This window comes from Cherax quadricarinatus, chromosome 5 (assembly GCF_038502225.1).
Source record: "Cherax quadricarinatus isolate ZL_2023a chromosome 5, ASM3850222v1, whole genome shotgun sequence".
Lineage (NCBI taxonomy): Eukaryota > Metazoa > Arthropoda > Malacostraca > Decapoda > Parastacidae > Cherax > Cherax quadricarinatus.
The window spans coordinates 5,074,346-5,098,243 of NC_091296.1; the positions used below are offsets into that span (position 1 = coordinate 5,074,346).

Below are 23,898 nucleotides of genomic sequence, written 5' to 3' on the forward strand. Positions count from 1 at the left end.
CAAGTCAAAGGCCAGATCAGTCTTATTATTAAACTAGGATCTAAGCTAGGTCAGTACCAGATCAAGTGTTTCTTCCCTCCTGTGAAAGGCAAAAGAGGCCGAAGCTACATTGGTACATTTAACCAGGTCCCATCTTAAATGTAAATGTTTGTTACACATTTGGACTACACACACACACATGCACATGTTCACACCTCTTCACTCACTCACTCTCTCGTTGATTCTCTCTTACCTCTTGAAATTATATCATAATTATTAGCTTTCGTTAGGCCAACCTTTTAAATTGTTTCATTTATATTTAATGAATCGGTGATATTATATTTAGCAAGGCTCATGATTGACTTTATAATTAGGTTGATAATGTCTTATATGTTTGGTTCAATAATATAATTGAGTGAGATGTTAATGTGATAGACTTTATCCAGATTCTGCAATATAGTATTGTTGTCATCTGTTGTGTATTCCTTCTCTAGCTGCATTCTTTCTCTGGCTCTAGTTTATATTTTCACCTTCAACATTTGAGACAGAATTTGAAAGGTTAAGAATGTTTAACAAGAAGTACAGGGTAATGTATTAGACACATATGCAACATCTGAATATCTTTACTTATAGATATTTCACCATCCAGTGGCTTTATCAGTATATTATATGGACAAAATATGAAGACTGTAAAAGTATATTACAGGAGTCAGTCCCTCAGCCTAGGCTAAGGGACTGATCACATCATCTCATCCTAGACTGAGGGACTGATTACCTCATCTACTAAATGCTGTGTGTATATATTTCTTCAGTCTTCATATTATTTATTTTTATTATCACACTGGCCGATTCCCACCAAGGCAGGGTGGCCCGAAAAAGAAAAACTTTCACCATCATTCACTCCATCACTGTCTTGCCAGAAGGGTGTTTTACACTACAGTTTTTAAACTGCAACATTAACACCCCTCCTTCAGAGTGCAGGCATTGTACTTCCCATCTCCAGGACTCAAGTCCGGCCTGCCGGTTTCCCTGAACCCCTTCATAAATGTTACTTTGCTCACACTCCAACAGCACGTCAAGTATTAAAAATCATTTGTCTCCATTCACTCCTATCAAACACGCTCACGCATGCCTGCTGGAAGTCCAAGCCCCTCGCACACAAAACCTCCTTTACCCCCTCCCTCCAACCTTTCCTAGGCCGACCCCTACCCCGCCTTCCTTCCACTACAGTCTTCATATTATGTCCATGTAATGTATTGATAAAGCCACTGGGTGGTGATACATCTATAAGTAAAATATACCCAGATGTTGTACATGTGTCTAATTCATCATCGTGTGGGTACTGAATACCACTGATACACAAGTACAAGGTAGAGGAGGACCACAAGATGTAAATGGGTTAAATTTAGCAGAAATAAAAAAAAATGAAACTTAACTCTCAATTGACTGATGTGAAATAGCATTGTCATATCTACTTTTCATTCCCTGTATAAAGTTGACCTCTAATATGCCAGTGTTCAGTTCATTCTATTTCTTTATTACTTTTGTTTTGGTAAAAAATAGTAAATGAACATCCATATTTCTCACTTCAATATGTAATTTTCAACTATACAGACTTTTTTGGTCTCATCCTTGGGAAAATAATGCAAAAACATAATTTTTAAGTTTATGCAATATTTAGATTATAAATAGTAATATGATGTATGGTATAATATATTCAGCAGTATTGTGATTAACAAACATTTAGGTAAGGTTAAACACAACAGATAATATGGTTGTGACAGCAATAGTACTATCCATATAGTACAAATAATGTGGTTGTAATGACAACAGTATTGTGATAGTGTGGTTGTGATGACAACAGTATTGTGATAGTGTGGTTGTGATGACAACAGTACTGTGATACAGATGCATGTAATGTGGTTGTAATGACAACAGTACTGTGATATAGATGCGTGTAATGTGGTTGTAATGACAACAGTACTGTGATACAGATAATGTGGTTGTAAATGGCAACAGTACTATGATAGTGTGGTTGTAACGACAACAGTACTGTGATAGTGTGGTTGTGACAACAACAGTACTGTGATACTGTGGTTGTAATGACAACAGTACTGTGATACAGATAATGTGGTTATGACGACAACACTATATTACCAGTTTATTGGGTGGCTCTTGGTAGCGGGGAGTAAATGATAAGTCTTCAGAGGCTTCTTACTTTATTTGCAAAGTCATGGTGGGTACACAGGCTTGTGCGTTTGTACCCATGGCCTGGGAGGGACATGCCCGCGAGGGAGAGAGGAGTGGGACTGTTGACCGAGTCTAGGCCGCTGAGAGAGTGAGAGCTAGTGGGACCAGATTCCCACTGACCTGGGCAGGCCTAGAGAGGGCAGCACCTGAGTGCCGCGAAATATGAACTAAGCTGGAAGACAGCATAGGCTGTCTGTGCAGACAGTACAGGATGTCTACATTTGCTCGGCCACCTACTTCGACAATACTGGTGGTAAAAAAAAAACTCAGTCTCTCTCTCTCGCAGGAACAGAGCACAGAACACAAAATAAAAACATGTATACATATGGACATGGAAAAAAAAACTTTTTACAGGGAGGGAAGAAAAAAAATGTGGGGTGTGCTGAACATCGTGGTCAAAGGCAGTGAGCGTCGATGGGCATCACTGCACGCCTTCCTGCGTCTGGACAGATACTGCAACACAGGAGACATCGCTGCGGCTGAGCTGTGACTTAACGGGGTACGGTCTCCTCTAGAACAGTGAAGCAGTCATCGTAGGAGTCACTGCAGGTTTCACTCAACCTGGGGCACAGCATGCTGGTGCCCTCGAATGAGGCGTCGTCAAAACTCAGCAACTGGGCAGGACTTCTGGCAAGCGACTCAGGAGGACACTTCTCGACTGGTACTGTCGCTGGGGCTGTCACTGCCGGCGAGCATGAAGTAAGTCGTGGAGCGAGTCGTGGCAGACATGACTGGGCAAAACATCAGGGAGTCGAACATCATACACCAGACTGCAGTGAGCGAGCTAGCAGTCAAAGTGACATCATCTTTGTGCAGGCTGCTCACTGAAGCTTGTGACACGAGGCTGACAGCGTCTGCCGACAGGGCTAACTGCGGCTTGACGAAGTGTCATTCTCTCAGCAGTTGGAGTTATAGCAGAGGTTAGTCTAAGCGTCCCCAGACTTGTTTCTCTACATATAACTGCACTCTGAAGGCCTGGAGGTGAAGTGAAACAAATCTCAATGGGAATCATAGCAGGTACGATTCTGCAGAACATCTATGAGTGACAAGCATAAGAGCTTTCTGTACAAGGGGCTCATATGCTCAGGGCTGACTAATATCAGTCGTCAAACGCGCTGGTCACACCGGGTGACGAGTAACACAATGGTGCTACTCAGTGGTCTGGGCTCAAGACCACACTGGACACACGGAGAACTTTACACACACCCGCGGTACATGCGGTACAACATGGCTTAAACTAGCAAATGATGCTTTTCTGTGCACAAAATTGACACTAAGCCATACACTAACATGTGAGAACACTGACTGAGAGGAATTAATTAACACACGACATATATCTTCTCTCAGTCTTCTCGACAATACTGACATAATTACTGAAACACTTTATGTGACATGTGACGTGATGTCAGGCGTGACGTCGCAAGGTGACGTCAGCAGCACTGTGACAGCAGACATCGTGAAGTTATGAAGTCGGGCGGCAGCAGACCACAGCATGTGGCCTGGGACATCTGGTTCGGTAACTCACGTGGCTCGTAGGTCCACGTAGCTTCGTCCACACCCCATGTGGCGTCGGGATCCACGTGGCGTCGTGATCTACGTGGCATGCTGATCCACGTAGCTTGGTGATCCACGTGGCATGCTGATCTACGTGGCTTCGGGTGGCCTCGGGCACTCGGATACACAGCTCTGGCAATAAATTCACATGGAAAACAGCAGAAAACACAGCAGAGGGAGTGAGCACATAGTGGTGGAATGTGGAAATATAAACACATATGCAGTATAATGTGATCCTTTATTGACAACGTTTCGCCTACACAGTGGGCTTTTTCAAGTCACAAACAGATCTACCTGGGGTGGAAGGTATGCGAGTATTTATAGTCAGGTTCAGAATGCTGTGGTCAGGTGGAGAATGCTGCATCTGATGATCTACCAAGTAGGGTTATAGAGTCTAAAATCTTGGGTAGCTTGGAAGGGAGATTGGATAAGTTTGTGAGCAGACCTTCTGCAGTGTTCCTCCATTCCTGTGCTCTTATGTGGGATAGCGATGAAGTTTCTTCGCAAGTGGTTCAGCTATGTTATAGAAGCCATTGTTCTGGAGTTTACCTGGAGAGAGTTCCGGGGGTCAACGCCCCCGCGGCCCGGTCTGTGACCAGGCCTCCTGGTGGATCAGAGCCTGATCAACCAGGCTGTTGCTGCTGGCTGCACGCAAACCAACGTACGAGCCACAGCCCGGCTGATCAGGAACTGACTTTAGGTGCTTGTCCAGTGCCAGCTTGAAGACTGCCAGGGGTCTGTTGGTAATCCCCCTTACGTGTGCTGGGAGGCAGTTGAACAGTCTCGGGCCCCTGACACTTATTGTATGATCTCTTAACGTGCTAGTGACACCCCTGATTTTCATTGGGGGGATGGTGCATCGTCTGCCAAGTCTTTTGCTTTCGTAGTGAGTGACTTTCGTGTGCAAGTTCGGTACTAGTCCCTCTAGGATTTTCCAGGTGTATATAATCATGTATCTCTCCCTCCTGCGTTCCAGGGAATACAGGTTTAGGAACCTCAAGCGCTCCCAGTAATTGAGGTGTTTTATCTCCATTATGCGCGCCGTGAAAGTTCTCTGTACATTTTCTAGGTCGGCAATTTCACCTGCCTTGAAAGGTGCTGTTAGTGTGCAGCAATATTCCAGCCTAGATAGAACAAGTAACCTGAGGAGTGTCATCATGGGCTTGGCCTCCCTAGTTTTGAAGGTTCTCATTATCCATCCTGTCATTTTTCTAGCAGATGCGATTGATACAATGTTATGGTCCTTGAAGGTGAGATCCTCCAACATGATCACTCCCAGGTCTTTGACGTTGGTGTTTCGCTCTATTTTGTGGCCAGAATTTGTTTTGTACTCTGATGAAGATTTAATTTCCTCATGTGTACCATATCTGAGTAATTGAAATTTCTCATCGTTGAACTTCATATTGTTTTCTGCAGCCCACTGAAAGATTTGGTTGATGTCCGCCTGGAGCCTTACAGTGTCTGCAATGGAAGACACTGTCATGCAGATTCGGGTGTCATCTGCCTTGTGGAACAGAGCTTTTCACCGTAGCTGCCTCGGACTTTACTCTGTTGACGACTACTCTCTCTGTTCTGTTAGTGAGGAAATTATAGATCCATCGACCGACTTTTCTTGTTATTCCTTTAGCACACATTTTGTGCGCTATTATGCCATGGTCACACTTGTCGAAGGCTTTTGCAAAGTCTGTATATATTACATCTGCATTCTTTTTGTCTTCTAGTGCATTTAGGACCTTGTCGTAGTGATCCAATACGTAGTTGAGACAGACAGGAGCGACCTGTTCTAAACCCATGTTGCCCTGGGTTGTGTAACTGATGGGTTTCTAGATGGGTGGTGATCTTGCTTCTTAGGACCCTTTCAAAGATTTTTATGATATGGGATGTTAGTGCTATTGGTCTGTAGTTCTTTGCTGTTGCTTTACTGCCCTCTTTGTGGAGTGGGGCTATGTCTGTTGTTTTTAGTAACTGTGGGACGACCCCCGTGTCCATGCTCCCTCTCCATAGGATGGAAAAGGCTCGTGATAGGGGCTTCTTGCAGTTCTTGATGAACACAGAGTTCCATGAGTCTGGCCCTGGGGCAGAGTGCATGGGCATGTCATTTATCGCCTGTTCGAAGTCATTTGGCATCAGGATAACATCGGATAGGCTTGTGTTAATCAAATTTTGTGGCTCTCTCTTAAAAAATTCATTTTGATCTTCGACTCTCAGTCTGGTTAGCGGCTTGCTAAAAACTGAGTCATATTGGGACTTGAGTAGCTCACTCATTTCCTTGCTGTCATCTGTGTAGGACCCATCTTGTTTAAGTAGGGGCCCAATACTGGACGTTGTTCTCGATTTTGATTTGGCGTAGGAGAAGAAATACTTTGGGTTTCTTTCGATTTCATTTATGGCTTTTAGTTCTTCCCGCGATTCCTGACTCCTAAAGGATTCTTTTAGCTTAAGTTCGATGCTTGCTATTTCTCTGACCAGTGTCTCCCTACGCATTTCAGATATATTGACCTCTTTTAGCCGCTCTGTTATTCTTTTCCGTCGCCTGTAAAGGGAGCGCCTGTCTCTTTCTATTTTACATCTACTCCTCCTTTTTCTTAGAGGAATAAGCCTTGTGCATACATCGAGTGCCACCGAGTTAATCTGTTCTAGGCATAAGTTTGGGTCTGTGTTGCTTAGTATATCTTCCCAGCTTATATCGGTTAGGACTTGGTTTACTTGGTCCCACTTTATGTTTTTGTTATTGAAGTTGAGTTTGGTGAATGCTCCCTCGTGACTAGTCTCATTATGTCGGTCTGGGGCTCCACGCATACATGTCTGAACCTCAATTATGTTGTGATCTGATATGGTGATATGGTGACATTTCTTATCAGATCATCATTGTTAGTGAAGATGAGGTCTAGTGTATTCTCAAGTCTAGTAGGCTCTATTATTTGCTAGTTTAAATTGAATTTTGTGCAGAGATTTAAAAGCTCGTGTGAGTGTGAGTTTTCATCAGAGCTGCCTCCTGGTGTTATTACTGCAACAATATTATTTGCTATATTCCTCCATTTTAGGTGCCTTAAGTTGAAATCCCCCAGGAGCAAGATGTTGGGTGCAGGAGCTGGAAGATTTTCCAGACAGTGGTCAATTTTTAACAGCTGTTCCTGGAATTGCTGGGATGTTGCATCCGGAGGCTTGTAGACTACCACAATGACTAGGTTTTGGTTCTCGACCTTTACTGCTAAAACTTCCACTACATCATTTGAGGCATTAAGCAGTTCTGTGCAAACAAGTGACTCTGCAATGTACAGGCCAACCCCCCCCCTTTTGCCTGTTCACTCTGTCACATCTGTATAGGTTGTAACCTGGGATCCATATTTCGTTGTCCAAGTGATCCTTTATGTGGGTCTCAGTGAAAGCCGCGAACATTGCCTTTGCCTTTGCAAGCAGTCCACGGATGAAAGGTATTTTGTTGTTTGTTGCTGGCTTTAGACCCTGTATATTTGCAAAGAAGAATGTTATCGGACTGGTGGTATTGTTGGTTCTGGTTGAAGTTTTTGGATATAGAGATGAGCGATGATTCCAGGATTCTTTGGTATTGAGTGTTGTCTTCTCTGGCGATAAGTCTTGAGTTTCTGTAGTTTATTAAATGGTTGTGTGAATTATGGTGTTGTACACAGGCATTCCTTGTATCATCAAACCTGCTTGCATATTGGTGTTCTGAAATACGTGTTTGGAGGTCTCTTGATGTTTCGCCCATGTATAATTTCCTGCAGTCATTACAAGGGATTATGTATACCCCTGCAGAGGACGGAAGCTTGTCCTATTACTGGTAATGTCCTTGATGGTCGTGGTTGTGGAGGTAGATACTTGGAATGAGGCGTTGGAAAAGATGTTGGAAACGTGTTTGGCAATGGAGTTGGTGGGGAGGACTATGTATCTCTTCTCGGCAGTGTCTTCTCTGGGTGTGTTGAAGTTGTTTAATGCCCATTGTCTGCAGTCTGATGAAGTGATGAGGATAGTGGAGTTTAGAAAATACTTGTTCAATTATAGTGCATTCTTCCTCAAGGAACTCATTGCTGCAGATTCTGAGTGCATGCAGGAAGAAACCTATAATTACACCACGTTTAGTTTTGGTGTCGTGGTGAGAGTGGAAGTGGAGAAGATCGTTTTGGTTGGTGGGTTTTCGATAAACTTTAAAACGAAGTTCATGGTCAGCTTTGCAGAGAAGAACATCAAGGAAAGGAAGAGTGTTGTCGACTTCTTCTTCAAGTGTGAACTGGATTGAGGGCTCGACCTGGTTGAGCTTGTCTTGGAGAGCTTGAACGTTGAAGCGTCTGGGAGTTATGAGGAGAATATCGTCAACACAACGTAGCCAGGTGACAGATGAAGGAATAGTGGTGGAGAAACGCTCGGCTTCCAGATGTTCCATGTATAGGTTCGCCAGGACAGCACTGAGTGGCGAAGCCATGGGTAGTCCAAAAGTCTGCTGAAAGAGGTGATTTTCAAAAGAGAAACACGTAAAGCCAACACATAGTTCAACAAGGTCGATGAAATCGCTGGCTGGAATAGGAAGATCAAGAGAATCGTCAATTTTCCTGCGCAAGAGATCGATGGCTTGTTTAGTAGATACAGTGGTCCCTCAGTAATCGTCCGGCCTGAAAGTCATCCATTTCGGAAATAGTCCCGTTATTTCGTCTAAACATTGGCTCGCAAATGGTCCGTTAACTCGCTAATCATCCTTCGTCTGGGACGTGTACTCACGCTCTGAGCCGCCTGGGCCTGCCTTCCCAGCCAGTGCGCCATTGTTTACCAGTGAACAACGGTCCCCTCACTTGCTCCTACGAAATATTTCATAATATTCCATTGATTTTAGTGCTTGCAAGTGCTAAATAAGCTACCATGGCTCCAAAGAAAGCTTCTAGTGCCAGCCCTTTGGTAAAGAATGTGAGAAACACATATAATTTATGAAAAAGTTTGTAGAAACATACAAAGGTGGTGGTGGTAGAGTGGAAACAGTTGTGATAGTGGTTGATGGTGGTAGAAGGTAGTAGTGATGGTGGTAACAGTTGTAATAATGGTAGAAGGTGGTAGTGATGGTGGTAGAGGGTTCTTTCTTTAGTGATTCAGCGATTCTACAAACTCCTCCAATGTTGTTGGAGTTATATAGGGCTACAGAGAACACCACCGGCTCAGCTGCTGCTTCACCACCATTATGGATGACTTACTCTCAGTGGCCCTTGTATACCCAACAACAACACAACACAACACCTCTCGTGACATACGTAATGACTTATTTTATTCATTCTAGAATATATTCCATGTTTCTATGTTATTAATATTGTGTATTATGTCATATTAGTTGAATTGTGATAGATAAATAAGCCGTAGTGTTGATATTAGTGTCATATTCTCCAACAATAAACTTGCCATCCCTCCCTCACACAAGCAAGTCTCCAATAAGAACATAAGAAAGGAGGAACACTGCAGTAGGCCTGCTGGCCCATACTAGGCCGGTCCCTCACAAATCCAACCCACTAACAGAACAAATGCTACCCAAGCAATAAGCTCAGGTGCAAGTCCGACTCAAATCCAACCCCTCTCACTCGTGTATTTATCCAACCTAAATTTGAAACTACCCAATGTTTTACCTTCGATCACCCTACTAGGCAGACCGTTCCACTCATCAACTACCTCTATTACCAATGTTCATTTATACATTTTATTAGTGCTTTACATTTATTTGGCATTTTTTTCTGCATGTAAATCTATATTTATGCTAGGGAAGTGACCCCTGAAGTGACCTAGAGTCCTTATGGAGGGGGATTCCCCTTCCATAAGATAACCTCTCTTCCCTCTCTCCTCCCTGTCTTCCATGCATCAACAACAGCCTTCAATAAAGGTAACTCATGTTAAATGTTCATTCTTTTGTGCATGTAAATCTATCTTTTAGGTAAAAAAAAAAATTGTTGTTGATACTTCTGGGTGTCTGGAACGAATTAATTGGATTTACATTATTTCATATGGGGAAAATTGATTCGAAAATCATCTATTTCGATAATAGTCCCACTTCCAGGAACGGATTAAGGACGATAATTGAGGGACCACTATACTTTGGTGAATAGGGAAGTTACATCAAGGCTGGAAAGTTTCTTGTTCCTGAAGTTGATGTTGCAAATGCAATTGAGAAGATCACCCGAGTGTTTGAGATGTGCTGGACTGATAGTGCCCAAGAGATTTTAGACTCTATAACTCCACTCGATAGATCATCAGATGCAGCATTCTCCACCTTACCACAGCATTCTGAACCTGACTATAAATACTCGTGTACCTTCCACCCCAGGTAGATCTGTTTGTGACTTGAAAAAGCCCACTGTGTGGGTGAAACGTTGTCAATAAAGGATCACATTATACTGCATATGTGTTTATATTTCCATTGTGTCGGTATTTTATACCATTTATTTCCACAGTGGTGGATTGTGGTGGTAGGCAGGTGAGGTGTGAGTGAGGCAGGAACCCGGCCGCTTCCTCCGCTCTCACCCACAACACAGGGAGACACACTGGACGCAGAAATCACCACAAAACTCACCTCTGGTTTGCTGAAATAGCTGTGCTGAGCTGAACAACAACAGCAGAACATACAAGTGACACTGAACACGTGACTTGAGAAAGAGCGTGGGACACTGTAGCGTGGGGTCACTGGGACGCCACTTACAATTCTCGAAGAAATTTGGTAAATTTCGGCTAGATCCTGCTTGTACCTGTGTCTGGATGCTGAAACGTGCAGACACGACATCAGGATAACTCGTTGAGAGACGGATGCTTCTTGCGTGGGGTGATGAAGTAAACACAACTTCATCCTATATCTTTCCTCTCTCCGGGCAAACAACTGCTGCGACCACCGTTTCCCACCATTTATTACCAGTTTATTGGGTGGCTCTTGGTAGCAGGGAGTAAATGATAAGTCTTTGGAGGCTTGTTACTTTATTTGCGAAGTCGTGGTGGGTACACAGGCTTGTGTGTTTGTGCCCATGGCCCGAGTGCCATGCCCATGAGGGAGAGAGGAATGGGACTGTTGACTGAGTCTAGGCCGCTGAGAGAGTGAGAGCGAGTGGGACCAGGGTCCCACTGACCTGGGCAGGCCTAGAGAGGGCAGCATCTGAGTGCTGCAAAATATGAACTAAGCTGGCAGACAGCATAGGCTGTCTGTGCAGACAGTACAGGCTGTCTACATCTACTGTGATACAGATAATGTGGTTGTGATGACAACAATACTGTGATACAGATAGCATGGTTGTAATGACAACAGTACTAAACATATACAGATAGTGTGGTTGTAACGACAACAATACTGATACTGATAATGTGGTTGTGATGACAACAGTACTATGGTATGGATAATATAGTTGAGAAATCATCAGTAATAAGATATAGATAATGGGACGAGGTGTGTTGGGGTGGGAATATAAGACTCTTGTCTAGTTGACAATATCAAAGATGGTGCAATTATAGTAAGAGAGTTGTCATTAAAAGGGTAAATTTCACTCCATATTGTCATTATGATCTTGGAATATATACTCCACTGAACTGAATGATATTATTAATAAATTAGTATTGTAAAAGTATATTTACAATACATTCACTTAGTTTATGGGAGTTAGAACATAACAATAAGTAACATTTTAATTAATAAAAATATAAAAGCCCTGTCAGTGACTGTCACGTTGATCTATGACTCTTATGTTATTGATGCCAGGGTCCCTAGAGTTTACCTGGAGAGGGTTTCGGGGGGTCAACGCAACTGCGGCCCGGTCTGAGACCAGGCCTTATGTAGATCTATGTTTTGAGCACACCTCCCTCAGATAAAGTGCTGTATGACCCTCCTGGGTTTAGCACTTAGCTCTGACTTAATTCTGATTGTAATAATAATAATATACCCATGGTCTGTTTTATGGGTTTCCAGTAGGTCTGATTCAATTATTGGGACACTATAAACCCTGACCAATTATTCCTGGTTATATTTTATTATCCGAGAAACAGGGTAAATCTTTGATATTTTTATGTGATGTTGAATTAAAAATGGAAGGCAAATATAATAAGGGAGATGCCTTGGGAGATGATTAATGAACAGAGGAAATGTTGTTTTAGTGCCTGGAATGTCTACAGTGTTTATTTTGGACTATTTTAAAATTGGATTTTTTTTATTTTGTTTAAAATTAGCCAAATTACTGACTTGTGTGTACTTTATAGGGTAATTCTGGTAGTTGAATGGGCTGTTTATCATGCTCAATCGATAGAAGACATGCTAGCAAAATAGCTAAGAGTTTGGTTGCATGGAGTAATAGAATTGGGTTAAAATAATACTCAAATTGGGCAAAATCACCACTGTGTAAATTGCACCCAGACTTCTAAATTTGCCCTTGCATAATTCTGTAAGTTTTCCATCAAATTTTGTACTTTTGGTGTCATTACCTTCAGAAAAAGATACTCTATCATTTTAGAAGATTTTTTAATGTGAACACAGAGAGCAGTATTAATATTGGGGGTCTGGACAGTGAGAGAGAGAATATAAGTATATAGAAATAAGAACTCAACATGACAAGTTTATATAGAATAATAAAACAATAATATGTTTATAACTTACATAGATCAACCTTTTTTTAATCTCTTTAAATACATTAATGTTGTACTGCTTTTGTTTATTCAAAAGTTTTAAGCCGCTTTATTTGCATATAGTTTCTACATAAATTCATGAAATATCATATAGGTACTGGTTTTTTGTAAGTCCCTGGATGATTTTAACAACTCATAGTCCTAGGGTTAATTATTTTAATTGTTAATTAAATTTATTTAGGCACAGCTAAACCTATAAGTCATATAATGCCTGGGAACAGGAGGCATTTATTTTTTATCTTTCCCTACCCTTGAAGGGTTAATCCTGAGAGGGTATACTGGTGACCAGTACTGTGCATTGAATGCCTTGTACAGGTAAAGCCTTGAGTTAGGGGAATCTGAGTGCATATTAGAATGAATTAAGTATTTGAGATTGAGTTCGTGCTATCATAAATTTAACATCTTGTACTTTGTTATACAAGAGTATATCGGTTTTATTTTTTCATTGTTTTTGACAGTACTGCTTGGTTTGATATTGGTATACAGTGGACCCCCGAGTTTCGTGATTAATCCGTTCCAGAGAGCCTGCCGAAAGTCGAAACCATTTTCCCCATAAGAAATATTGGAAATAAAATTAGTCCGTTCCAGATGCCTAAAAATATTAAAATAAAATATTTTTTTTTTCAAATTAAATAAAGATTTACATACTGAAAACAATGAGAAATCAAGTACAAGCATATGAAAAATAATAATAACATTACACTTACCTTTACTGAAGACTTCTGGGTGGAAGGAAGACTGGAGGAGGGGATAGGAGGAAGGTGTACACTATTGTTTGGAAGGAGAATCTCCTTCCATTAGGACTTCAGGTATGAAGTCCTTATCTGGGGTTACTTCCCTTCTTTGTTTTTTAGCCCGTAAACGGTCCAAGCAGATCTACGTTCACGTGTAGTGCTACAAAAGTAGATCTACGTTTTTTTTGCATATTTTCAAATATAACAAAAAAAAAAGTAGATCAAAGCTTTTTTACACATTTTCAAATGTAAAAAAAACTAAAAGAAGATCTTCTTTTTTTACATACTTTCAAATGTTGAAAAAACGTATATATACGTTTGGACCGTTTACGGGTTAAAGACACTGGCACTGGGAACAACTTGAGAGTCACTCGAACCCTGTTGCACAAAATATCTGTCCAGAGAGCTCTGTTTCTGGCGTTTCTTTAACCCTTTCAGGGTTTCGGTCATACTAGTACGTCTTATGCGCAGGGGTTTTTGACGTACTAGTACGCATTAATTCTAGTGCCGTCAAATCTTGTGAGAGAAAGCTGGTAGGCCTACATATGAAAGAATGGGTCTATGTGGTCAGTGTGCGCAGTATAAAAAAAATCCTGCAGCACACAGTGCGTAATGAGAAAAAAAAAACTTTGACCGTGTTTTTGGATTAAAACAGCGACTTTGCACTGTATTTTCGTATGGTATTTATTGTTGTATTCTAGTTTTCCTGGTCTCATTTTATAGAATGGAAGACATATTACAGAAATTGAGATGATTTTGACTGATTTTACAATGAAAAGTACCTTGAAATTGAGCTCAAAGTAACAGAAATGTTCGATTTTTACCAAAGATCAAAAGTAAACAAATCATGCAAAGCGTCCAATACACGTCAACTGGTGAGTCTAATATTCTTTCACAAGTGCGCTGATATTATTTATACCATTTCTACACTAATGCAGTAGTCTGCATAACAGTAAATCTTCTATTTTTTTGTGAGAATAAAAATTCAAAGTGGAAAGCAAAAGAATATAAGAGGGGCATGGGGACGTGACTAATGAACAGAGGAAGTGTTATTTTAGTGCCAGGAATGTCTTTCTTGTTTATTCTGGACTCTATTCAGAAATTGGCATCTTTTGAAATTTGTGTGAAATTGGCAAAATTGCTAAATTCTGACCACTGTATTGGATAGTTGAAATCGGTAAATGGGTGGTTTCTTGTACTCATTCGATAGAAAAATAGCGAAATAGTTATGATTTTTGTCGGCTAGTACACTGGAATTGGTCGAAATTAGGGCTCAAAGTGGGCAAAATCGCCGATGCGTAAACATCGTCGAGACCGCTAACTTCGCGAGAGCATATTTCCGTAGGTTTTCCATCAAATTTCATACTTTTGGTATCATTATGATCGGGAAAAGATTCTCTTATCTTTTCATAAGAAATTTTTTTTTTTTTTTTTTAAATTTGGCCGACCCTGAGAACAAGTCTCTGAGAGGACCTGCCGACCCCCAAAGGGTTAAGATATGTCTGAAGTGGGACACAGCACTGTCATTGTACATGTTGCCAATATGGCCTGCAAGAGCTTTGTTAGGGTGCTCATCCATAAATGTTTGCACTTCAGTCCACTTCGCACAAATGTCCTTAATCTTTGCAATAACAGCACACTTTATTTCCTTTCCATTCGCCACGATCGAAGTGATGGTTGAATGGGGTTTGCCATACATCCTGGCAAGCTCTATAACACACACTCTACTCTGATATTTTTCAATGATTTCCTTTTTGAATTCGATCGTGTTCCTCACTTTCTTTACCAAAGGGCTTGCACTAGCTTTCTTTGGGCCCATGGTGACTTATTTATCAGTTGCAATCACAAAAAACAAAGGATTATTACCAATGAACTTCACGGGGTGATGGTCACGTGTTGGTAAACAATGGGAGACTGGCTTTGTGTGCGCAGTGACGGGCGGACAAGTACCGGACGGTCGCTGAATCACGAGTCTAATCATGAAACGCAAGGCCAAGTTTTGCCGAAAAAACTTGCCAAAAGTCAGATTTCACAAAAGTCGATGCCGCCAAAACTCGGGGGTCCACTGTATAATTGTTTGTCAGTTAATTTCCTTGTGGACTTGTGTTACTCTTTGTTGGAGTTATTTTCCTTGTGGACTGGGCTTGCTGTGGGTATGTTGAGGATGTCTGCCAAGTTTTTCTTTTATTCATACGAGTTATTGAGCTACATAGGTGATAGTATATACTGTACTTCTTTAGTTTCTAGTGATGGCACCAAAGGGGACTAACTTTCCCCCTAAAAAAAATTCAACAGCCACTCAGAAGTGTTCCCAAGTATAAGCTTATTTTGGTAAATGATAAGTATAAAGATTTAAGGTAGCTGCCAGAAAGATGCTCTCATTATCAATATTGGTTTGAGTCTGTGGGAAGTGTCTACTTAGGTCAGTCCCTCTGGAAGAGAAGCTGTTGTTTTTATTTCCAGAATCAGTAGCCAAAAGAGAGATTAATTTGTTTGTTTCTTGCCTGTTGTTCTCCTACATTGTTATTGTTATCTGGCAAAACTCTGGGCATCTTAATAATAATTTTAATGCATTTTGAGAAGATCACCATGCCATATGAGGTGGTGTTAAGCTGTGGTCATGTTTCGTATTAGATTAACTTGTTTAAGGAATAAGTCTTATCAATGGTAAAAGCTCTAACTTTAATAGCTATTCTTGGTAATGTACCAGGCACGGTTTGGAAGTCATGAGGGCTCACAGGATGATGGCGGGAGGCTGGGTGCAAGTGGACACCTCTGCCGGTCAGGGAGTGCCCAGTCTGACTCTTCAGGTTTCATGGAGGGAGATGCAGTGGATGGGGATGCCAGGGGACCGTCCATGCACCCTCCCTCTGTGTCAGCTGTCCCTCCCTCAGCCAGTGCAGCTCACTCCACTGTAAGAATTGTTTGTGCCCTTTTTAGTTTAATTTTTAAATCATACTTTATTGACAAAATACCTTGGGTACATATGAATGAATGGTTTACAGATAGGTACATTTATATGCATATTTTATATCTGCAAAGTTTTCCCTCTGATGAATACTCTCAAATTAATGAAATATTCATGGATGTATTCTGATGTAAGACATGGATGTGCTCTAATGAAAGGCAACGATGTATTCTAATGGAAGACATAGATATATTCTAATGAAGGAGAAAGACCAAAAATACTTTCTTAGTTATTGTTTTTCATTAGTTGGTGTTGTTGAGGTATTACAGTTCAGTCATTGGGCTGGAGTCATGCATGGTTCACCAGTACATATATATTCTGTGGTGGGAATATAGGTACTTGTTGACATATTTCACACACTTCCAAACAATGGGTGTAGTTATGATTTTAGGGAATCTGACTCAGTGTATTGTGACTTAGGGGTTACTTATATACCAAGCAGAGAATAAGGTATAGTAGAAAAACTACTTTCTTAGCAGAGCTTTATTTATAGACTGCATTCCTCTTAACAAATTCAGTAAAGCTCTGTTTAGATCAAAACTTCATATGTAAAGAAAGACTTGCATATGCAGTACTGTCTTTCTGCCAGACTTGTTGGCAAGTCTAGTTTCTCTTAAGAATGAAGCATACTACAGCAACACGGAAAAGTGAGAAAACAAAAATTAATTGAGAAAATTCACATTACATTGTATTATGTATTATATTATTTCTTTCTTTCAATGCACTGGCCGTATCCCACCAAAGCAGGTGGCCCAAAAAGAAAAACAAAAGTTTCTCTTAGTAAATTTAGTAATGTACACAGGAAAAGGGGTTACTAGCCCATTGCTCCCCAGTATGTTATTGTCCCATTAAAATTAAAACAATGCTGAGCAAAATTTCAATGTATTGGCTACACTATTATCATTATGCAGCTTCATACACACACACGGATTCAAAAATAGATATGACAAGGCTGGTAGTTTCTGTTTCTTATACTATACTCCTGAATTGATCATAGCTACCATAGTTTCACTGTTGGTTCTCTCAGTACCATATTGTAACTTTTCTTTTGTTTATATAAGATTCCATTAGTTTTTACTCACTTTTCATCTTACGTGGGAACTGTAGTTACTTTTTCACCTATTCTAGTTCTCTTGGATAAGCTGCCCATAGTTTAACATTTTTTCCATAGCAAGTGTCGCATAGTTTCATTCATTCCTTTTGACTTAGCTAATCATGGATTACATTTGTTCCTCTTGGAAAAATCTGCACGAGTTTATCTGTCTGTTTCATGTTTTTCCTTATAACAAATGACCAAGTTAGTGTTACATCTCCTGTATTTCCAGAATTACATAGCCTTTTTTTTTTAACCATCCTGGTTTCTCTGAATTGAAGTAGGCTGTATCAGGTGAAAAAAAATTTATTTGATTTTTTATTCAACTTGGAGAAGTAAGCTATAATAAACTATAGATGAGTTGATAATATTAAAAACTGTAAGATTATCAGCTCACAGCGTATTTTACAACGTTAGTATAGTAATGCTTTATTCCTATACCTTTCCACTTCAGCCCAGCATAAACGTATTATACTGTAAATTACTAAGTTACAATGTGAGGATCCTTAAGTGTGCATTGGAGTTCTTGTAGACCGGAAATGGTGTAGTTAGCCGCAGGCCTGGGTTGTATCTTGGTAAGCTTTGGTTTCGTATCTGGGAATGATGAGTAGTATGTAGAGACAAAGTTTCCATGCTTCTTGCTTTTTAATGTTGTAGGTAATGTAAAGTGAAGCCCCATGCCTAGACCTGCCTTTACTACACATATACAGTGTTTTGCTCATGATGAGTTTAGGTTTATTCATGTACACCAAAACTAATAACTTATAATTTTTTTTCTTGGAGCAAAGTGGGACAGGCAGATGAGGAAATGGTGTTTTCCATTTTTTATACCACATTTGCTGTTTCCCACCAAGGTCAGGTAACCCAAAGAAGTAAACACATTTACCACCATTCATTTGTTGTTACCAGTGTTGGGTTCCATGTTGCAGGAATGATTATCTTGGTAGCTGACAAGTTAGATACCTGAACAGATACAGGAAAGGCATGGCTGACTTCTAATTGTTTAGTGGCTTTGGATTTACACCACACAGAATGTAGAGGTAGCCAGGACCTGGTTCCAAGGAAAAGGGAGCTGTGGATGGAACAAGGATTAGCCAAAGATCAAGGACACGTGTTCTGAGCTCTGGGGGAAATGGGACTCACAAACCCAAAAATACAGACGTCATGCCTTGGCGGAAAATACAAAATACTACAGGGAGCCTGCTTACATATTCATTAGCTGTCTTGACATAAGTGTGAAACATCACAATTCCAATGAGTCTTCAAGCAGCAACATCCCAACCCATCCTTCAGAATGTAGGTGCTTTACTTCCCACCTCTGAAACTCAGTTCCAGTGAATATGTTCCTCTGAGTCCCTTGATAAATGTTAGGTCTTCCACAACATATAAAAGAACCAATAGGCATTATTATTGTTCCACTACATTATGCATTTGCAGCATTTCTCCTGGGTGAGACCTGGCTATCAGTCATAATGATAACTTCTCTCAACTCTTTCCTTACCTTGCTTAACTTTGCTCCTCACCCCCCACTACTACTACTGCTGCAGTGGGGTCTTGTGTAAGCTGTTGAGTTTTGGTTTGTGTTTTAAATGACTTGACAAAGCTCATCCTGAAGGAAACATTGCCTGTGGCAAAGGCTCGTCACTCCTTTTTTTTTTTTTTTTTTTTTTGCAGCCCTTGATGTATGTGCTGTAGTTTCAGCCAAGTTTACAAATTCCAGTCTTGCATTACTCCCTAGTGGTGCTTTTTATGCTTTATTTATTGCAGTTTTTTAATTAGTGAATAATATTTGTTATATTGTTTGATTTAATTTCTGTAGCTTGTGTATAATTTAACTGATTAATACATAAACAACTGGAATGATACTTTATAAAGTTATAATAAACAAAATTGTGCCTGATGTATAAAAGTATGTAGATTATGCCATATACTCAGGTTTTGTAGAAATTAGACAGTATATTTTTTTTTTTTGGAATTTTGACTACATGACAGTGTTATGTTTACAGTAATAAATATACTACTATACATTAAATGACTTCTGATAAAGAGAAATCATACTAACCTGTATTGCTTGTAGCTTCCTTTACCTCATGTAGGTTCAATGCATGTGTACAAAGGTAGTGATGCTTGTGTATGTGGGTGTGTGTGCACAGGGTCACGGATGGTGGTGGAGTCGAGAGACTGGCTGCAGCACAGATACCATCCGCCACGCGCCACTCAGCCGCACTCTAGCTCTGCATCCTGGTCAGAGTTCTCAAGGCCACCTGAGCCATCGCACCCTGAGTCTCGACCCGATGTCCAGCCGTCGAGATCACATCAGTGGTACTCAAGGTGGCTGCATCCATGGCGTCGTCCCTGCACATGGCTGTCGCATTCATGACACCAGTCATCATGTGGATCACTCTGTAACCATGAATTCCTTGACTGGAACCTCCATCACTAATAGTCATCCCAGCATTCATCACACTCACAGTTCAGATTGTTCATTATCTAGTCTCAGTCACAATACAAACCCTCCCCTATTATATCCTAGTCGTAGTCTAGAAAATTCAGCTTTCAAGGAATACAGTTTTCAAAACTTGCTAGAACAGTCATCTGCTGCTTCTAAAGGACAGCGTACATCACCATGCATGCAGTGTCTCCCTTCCTATACAGATCCTGCAAGTACATTTAATTATCATCATCCTGAGACACGCCACAGACAGCAACACACATCTTCGCAGCTAGGTCTTCCTGATCCCAAACTAGTAAGACACAGACGACATTCTCTCCCTGAACCTTTACCTTCCAGTCAGGCTTCCGAAATACAACCTCACAACGTTGCTATGTTACATCGGCAGTCATCTCAACCTAAGTCATCACACCCACAACCTCAGCAGCTGCCCCAGTCATCTTGGCTGGTAGGACTACAACCAATTTCTTTGAGCCACAGACAACCTGCTACTAGTGAGTATGTATTCCCTCCTACTAACAGCAACAGCTTGGCAAGCCCCCACTTCCCTAGTGTGACCAGCGTAGATGACCGAAGACCAGTAACTGCAGTCAGTCATCACATGCACCAGCCCTGTCAACCACCGGCTCAGTCTCATGTAAGTTCCTTTCACATATAAGGCAACTCATGAAATATGTAAATTGCTTACATGTCAAATCGCGTCTTCATGTTTAGCATGAATTATATTACCTTAGTGTCGTTCAGCACAAGGAGTGTTAGAGGGTCAATCTGTTAATACCAGAACACGCTACTCCTGCAGCCATTCTCTGGAGGGATTGTAAAGCCATGTTCTGTTAAGGTTATGAATTTGAGTTTTGAGATTAAACTAAAATCAGTGTAGTGCATTATCTCCTGTCCAACTATGATTAAATATTTGTGTGCTTGTGCCAGTAGCTTTCTCAAGAAGTAGAAATGGAGAGGTAAGTCTTCATATGGTAGTGTACTCACCTCTATCTGAAATCTCAAGTCACATACACTTTCAGTGCCACACCTTTTACCAATACCCTAGCATTCACTTCTTTCACAACCCCATTTATAAATTTATTGAACAACCATAGTGGTATCACACATCCCTGTCTAAGGCCTACTTTTACTGTAAAATGGTCCCCTGCTCTCTTGTATACCCTAACCTAAGTTTCATGTTCTGTATGAACATTCTTTACTGCTTTTAGTAACACACACATATATAATGCATAATGACATAAGAGGAACAGCTTTATGGCTGTTTCAGTATGTGTGATAAAGAACTCTCATCATTACCATGTTCTCCACAATCTTGGGATGAGAAAGTATCCTCATGGAAAGAACAGAAAAGAATAATAAGACAATAGTGTTCAAGATATAGTGACACCCAATTTTTCCTGAGAAATTTTTATATTTTGTGTGGTTATGCAGATACAGTAATGAATGAGTTTATACCAATAACAGTCTAAAAGTTAAAGTTGGTAAGAATTATTTGTTAGTGAATGTCATCAAACAAAGTTCAAGATTTTACTTTTTTTTTTTTTTAACAGACTGGCTGTCTCCCACCAAGGCAGGGTGACCCAGAAAAGAAGAAACACTTTCATAAAGTTTTTCTTTTTTTAAATTCAGTAATAGTTGAAAATTTCTAGTTGAAATATACAGATCTTTTCTTCTTCATATTTTATTTACTGTCCATGTGAGAGTTACCTGTTCATTAATCATACTACAGTATAAATTTTACAAGACCATAATTACTAGTTCAGTACAAGTCTTTTAATATTTTGTAGCCAACAGTATATAGGTAGAATATAATAAACATGGATAGGGTTCTAAATGAGTTGCTTACTCACAGGAGTTGTTGAGCATCCTGCAGTCATACCGACAACAGATGGTGCAGCAGGAGCAACTGTCTCGTCAGCTGTATGCGCTTGCTGCTGAAACACCCACTTGCCCTGCAACAACCCAACACTTGTACCTTCAGCTCTACAACATCCGTGCCATCAGAGCTGCCATTCATGCTGAGGTCACATATATGGAGCAGCTCATGGCTGAGGCCACACCCAACTCCTTCACTCAGTCATGCATCAGCAGTGTTGTGTCACAGGTGAGCATGTCAGCCACAACCAACTCCTTCACTCATTCATGTGTCGGCAGAACTCGGAGCAATGTTGTGGTGTAGATTAACATGATTAAATAATTGAATAATTTCTGTTTAAATGCTGTGACAGCAGCATAAGTATCATTACTTTACAATGTTTACTACTTTCATAGGATGAGAAACAATTGCCAGAAAGAATAAAAAAAGTGTTACAAGAAGACAGTATTAAAAGTATTAGAAACACTGCCATAAATAACCTACGATAAAGTGACAGATGACATTAAGAAAGAACTTAAATAAAACTGTTTATTTCTACATTTGATATCATGATAAATGAGACACTTCTGCAACATTTGGGTATCTTTATTCTGGAAATGTTTTGCCACCCAGTGACTTCTTCAGTCCGGTGCAGAGAAAAGAAGAAGATTAGGAGGAGTTTGAGGTAATCACTTCCTCAGCCTGGAGTCAATTTATTCATTCCTTCAATCTTGACAATCTTGTCAAGATATGTAGAGTTTTTTGAATAGGTCAGTTACTAATTCGGAACTATAATTCTTATAGCTTCTGGCCCTGAGGTGACCAGATTTATAGATTAGCCTGTAGTAAGAATCAGTGATAGTAATAATACAGTGTTGGTCCCAATAATTAATAAACTTATTGCATTATTTCATAAACATTTGAAACACAGAAATCTTCAATTGCAGATGATGATCCTGCTTCAGCAACAATCACAACTTTGCCATGACTTAGAGGCACTGACGCTGGCATCTCAACGCACTTCACCAGAACCACCTGCTCAAAGTATCAGTGGCCATGATCCACCTTCATCCCACAGTCATTTCTCTAGTCAATCAGTCAAACCTTTACCTCCTCAAAATTCCTTAAGGGATAGTGCAACTTCTCCAGATCCACCAGAAATTAGCTCTGCTTCATTAAGTTCAGAAAGCCATAAAGCTGAGCATTCAGGTGATTTTCCCAATGCAACAATCATTCCTGAACTTTCTGAGCATAATTTAGGCAGTGCAGCATCTTCCAGTGATAATGTAACCCTTCAGAATAAAAGTGTTCCTGTAAAACTCGAGAAATTCTTTAGCACAGTGGCTGGGACACAGAAAGCATGTGATAATGATAATACTCCAAGTTCACCAGGTACCTCAAGTTATTTTTCCATTGAAAAAGATCAGTGTTATCATCTCTCACACTCACAAGAATCCTCAAGCTACTCCGGTGACTCTCGGAATTTAGTTCGTAACAACATACAAACACAAAATGTGTTGAGGCAAGAAGCCCAACTGGGAGGAGAACCACCACCACCACTGCCAGCACTACCACCACCTCAGCTGCTACCAGTATCACCACCACCTTCAACAACTGCATCATGGACCACTGAATCTCATGCAATACAACCTTCTGACATCAATGGCCAGGTATGTTATAGCTAATGCTTTACATACTGGCAAGCAATTAGCCTTAATAAGGTATACTGCAACCTGTCCTTCCACATGCCCATGTATACAAGTGTGCCCGCTTTACAGCACTTTGCTTTACAGCATTTTGTTAATGCAGCAGTTTTCAAATGTACCCATTCTTCATTTATCCAGACTTCCTACAATAAATGTATTCACCACTCATGATAAGGACAAAAATATTTTAAGGAAAGTAATGTGTGTACTGTATATTCATTTTTTAGGCCTAGCTCTGTTGCTTATTTAATATATGATAGTGTAAACATGTTATCAGGCTTTTATATGCATTTGAAAGTGAAAAAAACCTGTTTTACTTTACAGCTACAGTATTTTCACTTTATGGCAGTAGCCCAGAACCTAACCTGTTGTATAAGCAGGGCCTTCCTGTACATTGAATTGTTTTAATTCAGTTTTGTAATAATTTTCTTTTTAAAGTGTTGCATTATATTGGCTACACCATAATTTTTTTTTTTTCTTTTTCAACAAGTCGGCCGTCTCCCACCGAGGCAGGGTGACCCAAAAAAGAAAGAAAATCCCCAAAAAGAAAATACTTTCATCATCATTCAACACTTTCACCACACACACACACATTATCACTGCTTTTGCAGAGGTGCTCAGAATACAACAGTTTAGAAGCATATACGTATAAAGATACACA

The 23,898-nt window shown here is 40.4% G+C and overlaps 1 protein-coding gene across 6 annotated transcripts in view; it reads left to right on the plus strand.

Moving 5' to 3' along the window:
• The window catches only part of LOC128684916 (uncharacterized), a 173,807-nt gene that overhangs the window by 144,333 nt on the left and 5,576 nt on the right, over positions 1-23,898 (plus strand). For 5 of the 6 annotated variants that reach the window (XM_070099309.1, XM_070099290.1, XM_070099314.1 and 2 more), the window contains 4 exons: positions 15,871-16,074; positions 19,375-20,310; positions 21,529-21,780; positions 22,479-23,201. In XM_070099309.1, the coding sequence (XP_069955410.1) occupies positions 15,871-16,074; positions 19,375-20,310; positions 21,529-21,780; positions 22,479-23,201 (2,115 nt within the window). The remainder of the gene's footprint in view (positions 1-15,870; positions 16,075-19,374; positions 20,311-21,528; positions 21,781-22,478; positions 23,202-23,898) is intronic. The other variant, XM_070099310.1, reaches the window with a different exon arrangement.